This window comes from Equus asinus, chromosome 12 (genome assembly GCF_041296235.1).
Source record: "Equus asinus isolate D_3611 breed Donkey chromosome 12, EquAss-T2T_v2, whole genome shotgun sequence".
Classification (NCBI taxonomy): Eukaryota; Metazoa; Chordata; class Mammalia; order Perissodactyla; family Equidae; genus Equus; species Equus asinus.
In genome coordinates this window covers 45,070,563-45,083,979 of record NC_091801.1, presented here as the reverse complement: position 1 = coordinate 45,083,979, position 13,417 = coordinate 45,070,563, and the positions used below count along the sequence as shown (strand labels likewise).

Here is a 13,417-nt window from a genome sequence, read left to right as displayed (position 1 = left end):
AATCCATAGATTCAATGCAATCCCAATCAGAATCCCAATGACATTCTTCATGGAAATAGAAGAAAGAATCCTAAAATTCATACGGGGCAACCAAAGACCCCGAATTGCTAAGGCAATCCTGAGAAAAAAGAACAAAGTTGGAGGCATTACAATCCCTGACTTCAAAATGTACTACAAAACCATAGTAATCAAAACAGCATGGTACTGGTATAAAAACAGGCACACAGATCAATGGAACAGAACTGAAAGCCCAGCAATAAAACAGTACATCTAGGGACAGCTAATCTTTGACAAAGATGCTAAGAACATACAACGGAGAAAAGATAGTCTCTTTAAGAAATAGTGTTGGGAAAACTGGACAACCATGTGCAGTGAATGAAGGTAGACCATTATCTCACGTCATACACAAAAATAAAATGGATCAAAGACTTGAAGATAAGTCCTGAAAACATAACACTCCTGGAAGATAATATAGGTAGTATACTCATTGACATCGAACTGAAAAGGATCTTTTCGAATACCATGTTTTCTCAGAGAAGGGAAACAAAAGAAAAAATAAACAAGTGGGACTTCACAGACTAAAGAGCTTCTGCAAGGCAAAAGAAACTAGAATCAAAACAGACAGACAACCCACCAATTGGGAGACAGTATTTGCAAATCATACATCTGACAAGAGGTTAATCTCCATAATATATAAGGAACTCACACAACTGAACAATAAAAAAACAATCAGATCAAAAAATGGGCAGAGGACATGAACAGACATTTTTCCAAAGAAGATATACAGATGGCCAATAAACACACGAAAAGATGTTCAACATCACTAATCATCAGGGAAATGCAAATCAAAACTACACTAAGATACCACCTTATGCCTGTTAAAATGGCTATAATCACTAAGACTAAAAATAACAAATGTTGGAGAGGGTGTGGACAGAAGGAAACCCTCACACACTGCTGGTAGGAATGCAAACTGGTGCAGCCACTATGGAAAACAATATGGAGATTCCTCAAAAAACTAAAAATAGAAATACTATATGACTCAGCTATCCCACTATTGGGTATCTATCCAAACAATTTGAAATCAACAAGATTTAAAATCAGACCAAAAGCAAAAGAACTATGAACAAAGCAGATGAGCTTCCTCCCTCTCGTGTCTGCTCATTTCTAATGTATTACTCTATTTATCTCCTCAGTAACCAAAATAATTCCATTTATTGGTTTATATGTTGTCTGTCTTCCCCACAGAAAGTAAACTCCTGAAGGCAGGGAATTATTCACTCAGAGCCTGGCACATAGTAGGCACTCAATAGATATCTGTGGACTGATGATTGATTATTGATCTGTGGACTCCCTATTCATTAGGGAGAAAATTTATTGCGTAAAACCAAGTAAAATTTCCCAAATGGAAATTTTCTTAACATTGATGGTGGAGAAGAATTTGGTTTTCACAGTTAACAAAAACAAAAAAAGAAGAAGAAGAGTCTAGAAACATATTTGGGGCTCAAGAAAAGCAAATGAAAGAGGGAAAACAGAATATAAGACAGTAAGATTTTTCTGAATTATTGATAATTATTGAGAAGCTTGGGAGAGAGAAGTGTAGTGTTTCAGTTTAAAAAGATGTAGGATGAGCAGACAAAAAATAAGAGATGGAACAGAATGGAAGGAGATATTTTAGAGATCATGTGACTATTAGCAATACATTTAAAAGTGACTTTAAAAAGTTCAGTTTATCTGGGGAAGGACTGCATTGAAAGAGCTTTCAAAAGACAAATATTAAATTAAGATTAAACACTGCAGAAGGAAAAGAAAGAGGTCAAAAAAATCTTAGAAGGAAACCAAGTCTGCATAGAAAAAAAAATCTAGAGTATCAGAACACATGACGAGGTGGAGAAGGAAGCAATAACGAATTACCTAGTTAAGGACTAGGTCCTGGGGTGTTGGTTTAAAAAGAGAAGTTACTTCAGATATCAACTTCTGTTGAGGCTGCTAAGTTTCTGCACCTATTTAAATAATTTCCAGACTTATGACAGGATTGAACATAAGGTTCTGAAATAAGAGATCACATAGATCTTAAATGTTTCTTAGATCATCACATGGACAAATAGCATTAACACTAAGGCTGGACAAATAATGCTTGACTGTTAACTTCATAGATCTGATTACAAAACCAAACTACAGGATCAGACAGACTTCCTCATATAGCAAAGAGCAATCTTATTATTTTTTTTATTTGATTTTTTTTTCCTTTTTCTCTCCAAGGCCCCCCAGTACATAGTTGTATATTCTTCATTGTGGGTCATTCTAGTTGTGGCATGTGGGACGCTGCCTCAGCGTGGTTTGATGAACAGTGCCATGTCCTCGCCCAGGATTCGAACCAACAAAACACTGGGCCGCCTGCAGCGGAGTGCGCGAACTTAACCACTCGGCCACGGGGCCAGCCCCAGTGCAATCTTATTTTAATGGACAACCTAGTAATTTACCATCTGCCCAGAAGTTATGAACACAGCCCTAAAAACACCAGCCTGATCATTACCAGGAAACTTGCGATGCCCTTGGCTTAGGCAGGGAAGCCCCATATCCAATTTCAAGGAACACCAGCTTCTGCTGAAGAGTGGCTACACAAGAGAGGGGTGGCACATAATGTCCTCACTCAGGCCAACATCACACTATTGATATGGGTAATGATGATGACAATAATAATACCCCTGTTTATCAAGTAGCTACTGTGTGCCAGGCACTGAACAGGCAATTTATAAACATTATCTTTATTTGTCACAACGCATTTGCAAAATGGGGTATTATCAACCACATTTTACAAACGAGGTAACAAAGGCTCAGAAAGGTTATGTAACTTGCCCAAAGTTGCACTGGCGTGAAGTTGCAGAGTCAGCATTCAAAACCAGGTCTGCTACCCTCTGAAGATGATGATCTTTCCCCATGCCAAGCTGGGGGAAAGATTATCTGCCATCCTAAATCAATCGGACTCACATTAGGTGCACAGTGATGGTGTAACAGAATTTGACATGGCACATAATTTCTAAGTTACAAAATAAAAGCAAAGGCCGAAATGAATGACTGTTGCCTGGGAAAAGAAGGCTGATTCCATAACTCATACTCTATACCAAAATATATCCTGGATGATTCAAAGAATTAAAAGTTAAAAGAAAAAACTCTAAAAGAAATGATGGGAGAAAACCAAGAACAATCTCAGAGTGGGGAAGACCTTTCTAAAGTATGACACAAAACCCAGAAGTCATAAAGGAAAAGAATGATATATCTGCAAAGCAAAGAAGTCAGTAACAAAATCAAAGGAAAAGTGATAAACCCGGAAAAAATATTTGCAGCTCATATCAAGGCAAAGGGTTACTTTCCCTAATATACGAAGTACTGCCTCTCCCCCACCAGAGTCAATTAGAAAGAACAACAAATGGACAAAGAAAATCAAATAGAAAAACGGGCAAAGGATATGAAGAGACAGTTCACAGAATGAGAAATCCAATGTTTCTCAGGCAAGTGAAAAGATGCTCAACCTTGCTAGTGGTAAGAAGTGGACAAGTTAACACTGAGAGATCACTCTGCATCTGCCTTATGGACAAAGGTAAAAATACAATGACTAAGCTGGTGAGGATATGAAGAAACAGATAAAAAGGCACTCTCACATACTGCTGGTGGTAGTATATATTTAAACCACTTTTACAGAGGGCAATTTGACAACATATTAAATTTACAAATGCATATGCCCTGTCACTCAGCAATTCCATGTATGGGAACTTATCCCACAGATATATCCCCCTATGCAAAAAAGGCATGTCCAAGGTTGTTCACTGTGGCATTATATGTATTAGCAAAAGACTGGAAATAAGCTAAATGTCCAGGGAAAGGGGACTGATTAAATAAATTACGGTCCCGTCTCAGCCCATAAAAAGAATAAAGAAGGTTTTTATGAGCTAACTGATACAGAATAATTTAAGAGTTATCATGAAGTAAATAAAACAAGTTGTATGACAGTGGGTATAGTAAGCAACTATTTGTGCAAAAAAGGGGGCATGTGTGTGTGGTTACATAACTTGGAACTTATACTGATGGCTGTGTAGCATGGCTCTAAAACCCACCCAAGAAATGGGGACACTGGTTTTCTCCAAAGAGGAGAAAAGAGCGGTGGGACAGAGCCTTTTCTCCACAAACCGTTTGTATATCTTGGATCTGAAGCAATGTAGATATGTTATTCTTTTCAAAAAAAGTTAATTAATTAAAATTTTAATTAAGTGGCTATAGTAAACCAGCAAATCAGTCTCTATTTAAAATCACCTACTAGTCAAAATGCTTGAAAACATACATCAACATTAAATTTATAAGAACTTGAGATTAGTAATAAATAAGGATATGAAACCAATGAAACCGCAATTTTGTAACTTTTAAGCAACTTTCTTAGAAAGACAGAATCAAATGGATGGCCTAGTTTTAGGAGGAAAAAACGGCCAATTAAACCGGAATAAAATAGCAGTGGGTCTGAAAAGTTGGCAGTTTTATATTTGTTTAATTAGAAAAAAAATGTATCAAAAATGGACAGTGAGGTCATTAGATAAACCGAAAATACACAGTACAGGAAGATCAAACTTCTGTGATCAAAGACTAGAGGGCAGGCAGGTGACTTAAGAAGGAATTTGAGTCCTATCAGATGGGTCCCCCAGCCTCACACTCTGCACCCCTTGAGAGTGGAGAGGGTGAGCCCCTGCGCCTAGAAGACTGCCTCACCAGAGCTGGTCGCCCAGAAAGAACTGAAGACACAGGAGGTTGCCCAACCCCTCTCCTGACACCCTGCCCCCTCTCACGACAACCGGGGCACACAGGGCCATTCTTTAAGGCCTGGTGTGCGTCTGCCCTCTCTAAACTCACAAACAATCCACAGACTTAACCATACACTGAGGTATACAGAAATTTTCCACTGTTAATCATGAAAAGCAATGTGGCTGCAAAGGACACAAGACCATACTACTGACTCCAGCGACCCCAAATCAGGTGATAAAAACTAGTCTCTGGACGTCCACTATATCTGTGCCTCACTCAGAATGCTGGTGGCTCCGCACGTTAGCTTTCTTAATCCTCATAACACCATAAAAGGTAGAAACGACCATAATCTGCATTTTACTGATGGGGCCTTCCTTCAAAGTCTAAGTTCTCTTCCCTTTAGGAGGCCGTTTGGTACAGTGACTAGGAATACAGGCATGGGGTCAGACCACCTGGGCTGGAGTTCTGGCTTCAACACTTATCAACTTGTGTGACCTTGCGTAGATTACTTAATCTCTCTGTGCCCTGATTTCCTCCCCACTACAAGGATAATAATAGTTCCACCTGCCTGGATTGTTGTGAAGATAAAATAACTTAACTCATGTAAAGAAGTTAGAATAGTGCCTGGCGCAGAGGAAGTTATTAGTTCACAATGTTTAAGCGCTCTGCTCTTCATTTATGTCCCCTCATCCCTTCCTCTAGCTAACGCTTGTCATTGGGGTAGGTACTATGCTGGGAGCTGAAAAGACAAAGACAAATATACATGGTCCCTATTCTTGAGAGAACCATGTTGAAATGGACAATGAGACATAAAACTAAATTATCTTAGTAAAGCTTTGGCCTGCGAGAAAAGTTTTTTATTTGCTGGCACTGTCTCTAATTAACCTGACAAACCAAAAAAAAAGCGTCACTCAACGGTTCACACATGACTGGCCCCTGTTCACAAGGTCATTACTGTCTCCTGAAGGCCTTGTGAGGGGGCAGTCCGGTTCCTGCTTCCCAGGGAAGATCATAACTTGAGGTCAAGACTGCCTAATCCCTATCTTGACTTTTCCTGGTCTCAGGATTCTTGCTCAACTAAGACATTTTGCTTTGCAGCAACAAAAAATAAAAGGCCTTCAAGCTCTCAACTGCAATGCCGTAACAGTTCCCTACTTCTTTCCTGGGTCGACAGCAGTTTCTAACAACAAAGGTCTCAGTCTCTGGTGCTTTAAACTTTCCAAAGAACTTTCATAGCTGGCATTTTATTTAACTCCACAATTCTGTGTGTGTGTAGGGGGGTATTATCTTTACTTGAAGGATGAGGAAAATAAAGGTCTTGCTTTATCTTGCCCACAGTCACACACAAATAGAGGCAGAGTGGAAGGAGGTGCCAAGGCTTCTGGAATGCTGGCTCTAGGTCAAGACTGCTACATTTACCAATATGATACAAATAGACAAGCTTAGGGAGGCAAGTCCCCTCCCCTCTCTGCTAAATTTAGGAGGTGCTCCAAAAGTGTGCTGGGGTAGCCCTGACCACACACAGTGAAAACACCAAATGGACAGAATACAATAAAATTCTAATTTACGCTCCAGAGGGCACACGTGCCATCTCATTCCTCCCAGGTATCCCTGGCGCCAGCACAATGCTTGGCACACGACAGGCATTCTCAGGATAGCGGGGTGCCAGAAAGGGCGAGACACTATGGCTGAGTGGGCCCAGTGACCCAGGTAACTTGAGGGGGAATCATGGCCTGAGCCCACAGGGTCCACTGACAGTGCCTTTCCTGTCCTGAGACTAAGTGACCAATCAAATATTCAAACACTTCAAGTCCATCTGTCAAACATTGTTGCAACCAGTATAGGGAACTACCTAGAGACGAGAGAATGTCCTAAAAGCAGGAAAATGGTAAGGAAAACACTGAGTTAAAAAAAGTTTACACTCAGAAAAAGGTTTGGACTCAGATTCTGTGTCAGTTTAATGTCTGACTATTGGCAGTGGGCAGGACAATTTCAGACCGAAGCAAACTCCATTCACTTACATACCATCTTCAGACAAGCCTGTTTCCCTGGGGCCAGACAAGAATGTCCAGCCTTGATCATGACTCCTAAAGCTGCTCTGTTGATTTGCCCCCTCCCCCTCCCCCCATTCTCCTTCCCTTCCCTTTATTTTTTATTTTTTGAGGAAGATTAGACCTGAGCTAACTACTGCCAGTCCTCTTTTTGCTGAGGAAGCCTGGCCCTGAGCTCACATCCGTGCCCATCTTCCTCTACTTTATATGTGGGACGCCTACCACAGCATGGCGTGCCAAGCGGTGCCATGTCTGAACCCAGGATCTGAACGGGAGAACCCTGGGCTGCCGAAGTGGAACGTGCAAACTTAACTGCTGTGCCTCCAGGCCGGCCCCTTTCCCTTCCCTTTAATATGAGTCCCTGAAATTGAGACAAGAGGTATGGTCATGTTTATAGGGCTGGTTGCTGTTAAGGATCCTCTCTCCCAGTGGAAAACTTAGTCCTGGGTTACAAGGTAGATTGATGTTGACTAGCTTTGGTATTGTCTTTGCAGACTACATTCATTTCATTTTATAGAAAGTTATGATCCTTGGCGAGAATTATAACTGAGCTATCAACTAAGAAGGAGTGGTATTTTTGAAAAGTTCTTATTGGATAAATGCTTTCTTGTATTCGATTCATTTAGCATTTACTGGATGCATACCCTAAGATGACTGAGATATTTAGCCTCAAGAAATTGATACAGAAACAAATATTACAATATAACACATGCAATAATAAAAGGTGTTTGGAAGTATATAAACATTTCTTCCTCTGTGCTTCCTGGAACAACCAAGAAAGGTATCTGGGAAGGGTACCATCCAAGTGGATTGTAAAGGATGCCACGGGCTCCTGGGTAGGCAGGAGACCCCGGGAGGTCCTCTCCAGTCAGAGGCAGCTACCAGCCTGGCACTTGGTGTGGGGCAGGGAGCTTTCTGGGCCTGCTGTGTGTATTGTGTACAGGTGGGGAGAAGGGTGTGTCGGGAGATGCAGACCTACCCTATAATGAAAGACCTTGGGGTCCAGCTAGCACTTTCCTACAGGTGAAGGGAATCCAGTGATAGACTGTAAGCAGGGGACAGCTGGGATCATGATTTTGTCTTTAAAAGGCCACGAGGGCAGCAGTGTGGAAGATGAACTGGAGGGAGATGTAGTCAAGGCCTGGGAACATGCTATCCCAAAGGGCTGGGGGTTTACTGAGCTAAGGCCCAGGCATGGGAAGAGGAGAACAGCTCTGAAAGCTATAAAGGCCCAATCAGACCTGGGGAAGACATAAACCAGAGGAACTCTATGTTGGCAGGGGCTGGGGTAGAACATGGACTGTTGGACTGTCGAACTGAATTAAATGGGATGCCAGGGCTGAGGGCTCAGGAAGCGGTCCCGGCTGACTTCAGGAAGCAGTCCCAGCTGACTGGACGAGTCCCCGTTTCTGGATTCGTTAGACTGAAAAAACTGCTAACTTCCCTAGAGAAATCTGGGCCTACAGGGATTATATCACAAATAAGTATCTAAAATGCTAAACACCAGGCAGCAATTCCAAGGCATGTAATCTCTCTGAGGTAAAGCATCATCTAAAGAAAATAAATATTGAAGTCACCCATTGTCTTTTTACTACAGAAGACCCCAAAGAAATAAATGGCACATTTCCCCCGTCAGTAAGTTTATAATCTTATTAGGGACATAAAACACCAGAAATAAGTATAAGAAAGGATACAAAAAGAGACTTATTTAAATCCAATAAAAAATATGATTCAAATAGAAGTGGGGAAGAGAAATGTTAAGATCACTTTTAACCAGACCTCTTTAGAGAGAGGTGCCACTTAAGATGGTGTTCACCTCTGGGGCTGGTTTAACCCCAGTACACAGCCACTTCGGACAATCACTTAATATAGCTGGTGTCAGGGAACAAGGACATCCGGACCTTCTGTTATTGAGAGAGAAAGAACATGATGTAGATAAAGGAAACAGGACCAAGACAACTGAATCAGCAATATCAGGAAACGTTTTCTAATGGGACTTATATGGTCTAAAGGGAAAGAATAGGGAAGGCCTGCAGGTACCCATGAGGGGAGTGACACAGAAAGCTCAATGATATGATGACAAACTGGAACTCCAAAGCCACTAAGGGAATTGAAATAAAAATCATTATTAACAAGTAGATAACAATGAATAAATCAAAAATCTGTCCATTTCCCTGCCCTTGTCCATCTCCTTAGTGCCACATCAAGGAGAAACGTAGCATAGACAAGTTGATAAGCACTTAGGGACAGCAAGCTCAGGAAGTCAATCTCTTCCAGGCAAGTCATGATGTGGCTGGACCAGTGCAACAGGAGAGGCTGAGTCCACTGTCTTATTGCCAGGTCCCTCTTAAGGAGAGGGTTGGCTCCTATGGATATGATTAGTAGGTTTTGGTGTTTTTAAATCCATAGCTTCAGTTTTTAAAACTAAGGCCATTCAATGTTTCCAAGTTTACCAACCTCTGAAAGCAGAGTAAATATGAGGTCCCTCAGTAATTATTATACTCTGAGCTAAGCAAAGGTTCTCCTTGCCCTACTTTGGCTGAACAAACTTATAAGACATACGCCAAAGCAATTAATTTATAAAAACACTTATTCTAAAATGTGGCAAAATGAGCTTTTTCAAATCTTGGGGGAAAATGATTCGATAGCATCTGGCTTTATTGTTACTGACAGTGATAGGACAGGAGATTCAAGTGCTATGATGCAACGGTGAGTTGACCTAGTTGCTATTTAGCAAAAGAACTATTTGACAAATCCCCACTTGTGTTAGACTTCAGTGCAATGTACCTAATCCTTCACAATCCTAAATTCTTGCTGTGTCTCTACAGCATGTGATATGACCCAGCACTGCTTCTCACATACTGGTAATATGACATCCCCAAAGTATTCTATTCCCTGTCTCTTAGATGCCTCGTCTTTGAAAAACAAACTTTAAGACATATTTTAAAAGTTTTATTGAAAGAACTGCACTGAACAGTCATCTAAAATCCTGTTATAAAATAAGCCTGAGGTGCTGGAGATGATCATTACGAAACAGCACAGAATGAATAATTTGCATTTAAGAAGTCATTATTTTCGATCTCTATGGAGGAAAATAGAGCTAACACGGTAATATCCCACTTTACGGGTTCACAAATCATTACAAAAAATGGGGTAAGATACAGTAAGAACTAATTGCATTAGTGGTGCTTACGATTTTATATAAGGTGAAGCTTGTTATTAATTAGTTCTTCAATATGTGATTTCTTTTTATGAAATTAGTGGAAGAAAGAAAATTATTATCATTTTTGGAAAAGGCCATAGTCTGAGGTTTAGATTATGCCTATCACTTTTGACAAGCTATTAAAATTCAAATCATTTCTTATACTATCACTGCTGCAATTTATCAACTGCTTTGGCAGAATATGCTGTAAAAGGGAAATTCCAAAAGAATGTGACTTTCTGTATTAGAAAAGAGGAAGAGAGATCTACTCTGAAAGGGCATGAAATAATATTAAAGATAAAAGTTTAAAACACACTGCTCATTCTTGCTTCTCATTATTTAAAATAAAATACCATAATTACTTTTCTAATTTCCAAAGAAATTTCCGCACTAATTCCACTATCGCCAACCCACATATGAGATGAAGTTAAACTAAAGTTAAGATGAAACAGGCATGTACGTTATCCAAGCAAAGCAATGTCCATTTTTCCAAAGCCTTTGCTTTGTCTCAATTATAGAGCATACTACGTCCTCACTTAATGCCAAATATAATTTAGAAGACATTAGAATACAATGAAATGATGTAACAATGACAATAGCCAATGTTTATTGAGCACTTACTATTTGTCATGCTCCAAGCTAAACACAGATTATCTAAAAAAATGAACTGAACCCTCATGACAGACAATCCTATGAGGTATTACTAGATATTTTCATTTTACCTACAGATAAGGAAACGGAGGCTTAGCAAAATTAAACGGCCACACAAAAATTAAGTGGTAAAATCAGATGATATGATGAAGTATTTGAGGGTAATGAAAACTAGGGACAAGACTGATTTCTCTCCAAAGCTACACATACGTTCTTGGTTGGATACTGTGGAAAGATCGTATCTCACTGCACAGCATTAGCAGAAGACTTTACAAAAATACTAGCTGTATTCCTCAATTAACAGTAAGTAATTGCTACATATGCTTCATAGCTTTAGGTAGATTCATGCAGATAGATAAACACTTACCAAATAAGACCCAAGAGTCAAATGAACTATGGAGGTGAGAAACAAGTGTGATGTGAGAGGATATTACCGGTTTTATGAAAATATGAAAACTGCAGTGATTCCCAAGGGAGGCAGCACTGGCACTTCTGTGTGAGTGTATGTGAACATGCGTGTGTAGAGGGTACAATTCATTCTTTGTTGTACAATGCTGTCCCATGCATTGTAATACATTTAGCATCCTTAACCGCCACCTGCTAAATGCCAGAAATTCCCCCAATGCTTGTGATCACCCAATATACTCCTGTACGTTTTCTGCTGACATAGACTGAGAACCATTGATTATCAGATAAAAATACTGGGAGAGAAGTAACTCACATTAATTGTGCAACAGGTACTCTGCCAAGTGCATTCATACATGTTCATTTAATCTTCATAACTCCGTATGAGATAAGTACATACTTTATTCCTACTTTACAGCTGTGGACCCTGAGACTCTGAGAAAGGTTAAGTAACTTAACCAAGGACACACAACTAGTCTTGAAACCAACAGTCTGGCTCCAAAACTATAGTTCTCTGGATTGGTCTTTTAAGCCATAATGGAATGGAAGGCATGCTTTTTCTTTCTTTAGAGGTTCACTCAGAAAATATAAATCCTTGTAAGTAGGAACCATGGCATCATTATGGAACCATGTGTATCATTATGAATCAGGGATGAATCCATTCCCTGGGCTGGGGTTGAGGGGCCACACGTTCAGTGAGGTAGAGTTGCATGACGTGTGGGTCAAGAGTCAGGCTGGGTAGCTCCTATGCGTAAGTAGATACATATTAGAAGTGCCTTTAGCATATGTTTGTACGTGTGTGTGAATGTTTTCAGGGGGATAGGAGAGTTGTGTTATATTGTGAAGTTTATGTGTTTTATTTGTTGAACACTTCCATCGTGTTTACTATGCACCAGGCACCATTACAAGTGCCTGACAATCTCTCATTTCAGCATGTATGTTAGGTGATGAACAGGGCAGGGTGTGCACAGTGTGATGTGTGGTGGGTTGGTGTCTGTGCAGCAATGTACACAAGAGGTGATGGATACTGGCTGTGCTGGAAGGAGAAAGGTCCGCTGTGATACGTGTCTATAGCGGCAGTTTGTGCTGTGGTATAGATGGTCGTGTTTGAGGCTGGGGGAAGGGTAATGTCAGATGATTTGTGTGCAGTGTATACAGGAGGTGCTGCATGGGAAAGTCTGTGTGGTGCACCTCCCATGTGCATTTTGTGCGTGGCAAGTAGTGCTGAATACCGGAGGAGTTCCAGTGGAAGGGGTCTGGGTTGTGTCCTGGGCCTGTGTAGGGTGCATGTAGACGCTGTGGACTGGGGTGTTTTCTGTGTGGTGCTATGTGCGGAAAGTGGTGCATCCAAGATGATTCATGCGGTGTTCCGGGTAGGGACGGGGGCTGGAGAGGAGGGGGCCGTGTCGTGATGTGTGTGCGGGGAGATGCTGAATTCGGGGGCATGGGGAGACAAGCGTGCTGGGTGACCCGCGAGTGCTCCTGATGTGGCCCGAGACGATGTATGGGAGAGGTAGTACCGCAGGGCTAGGGCCTGTGGGGTAGGGGCGAACGCTAGTCCAGAGGAGCTGTAGGGGAGGAAGCTGGGTGTGCTGGGAGACACTGGGCCGCTGGAGGAGCTGCTTGGGCAGCGGGTCTGCGAGTGTGTGCCTGGAGCAGCTAGCCCGCTTCCTCACCCAGAGCCACACCGGGCCACGCTCCCCGCCACCACCTCCCGCCCGCCCCTTCCCTTCGCCCAAGATCGCGACCCCCGCGCAGCCTGGCCGTCACACCTGGTGAAGGCGAAGTACATGAGGCTGACGATGGTGAAGCTGAGCAGGGTGATGGTGTGCGGCCGGTAGAAGAAGTCGATGGTGATGTCCTCCACTTGCTGTTCGTTGATCATCCGGAAATGCATCTTGTAGTTCACATCATCTTTGCTCAGGGTCCTGCTCCCCACGCAGGACGCCATGGCCCGCCTCCCCGTCCTGCAGCGGCGGCAGTGGTCCCGGCCCGTGGAGGCTGGGACCCCAGAGATGACGAGCCGCAGACGGAGGACAGGAGGCCGGGCGGCGGGGACGGGTCTGGCGCGGAGCAAAGCCTGGGCGCCCAGGGAAGGACGGGCGCGGGAAGGCGGGGTTGCGGCGCCACCAACGCGGCCTCGGGCAGGCGACGCCGCCGGCCGTGCCCTAGTTGGCGTCCTGGGAGAGGACTCTCTATGGTCTCACGGTGTCTTTAGATGCCAAGAGGACGAGGTCTGAGGGAAGCGGCAAGCAGGAGAAGCGAAGCCGTGCCCCCTGGCCTGCTCTTTCCGCCGCAAGCCGCCCTGTCTCCTCCC

General features: G+C 42.4%; 1 protein-coding gene across 2 annotated transcripts in view; it reads right to left on the bottom strand.

Moving 5' to 3' along the window:
• Positions 1–13,307, bottom strand: part of PTDSS1 (phosphatidylserine synthase 1) — a 66,176-nt gene extending 52,869 nt beyond the window's left edge. For both annotated transcript variants that reach the window (XR_001399108.3, XM_014847756.3), the window contains exon 1: positions 12,873–13,307. Coding sequence is in view for 1 of the 2 variants with exons in the window: in XM_014847756.3 (XP_014703242.1) it covers positions 12,873–13,051 (179 nt within the window). In the remaining variant the exon portion in view is untranslated. The remainder of the gene's footprint in view (positions 1–12,872) is intronic.
• Between the last annotated feature and the right edge of the window lie 110 nt (positions 13,308–13,417).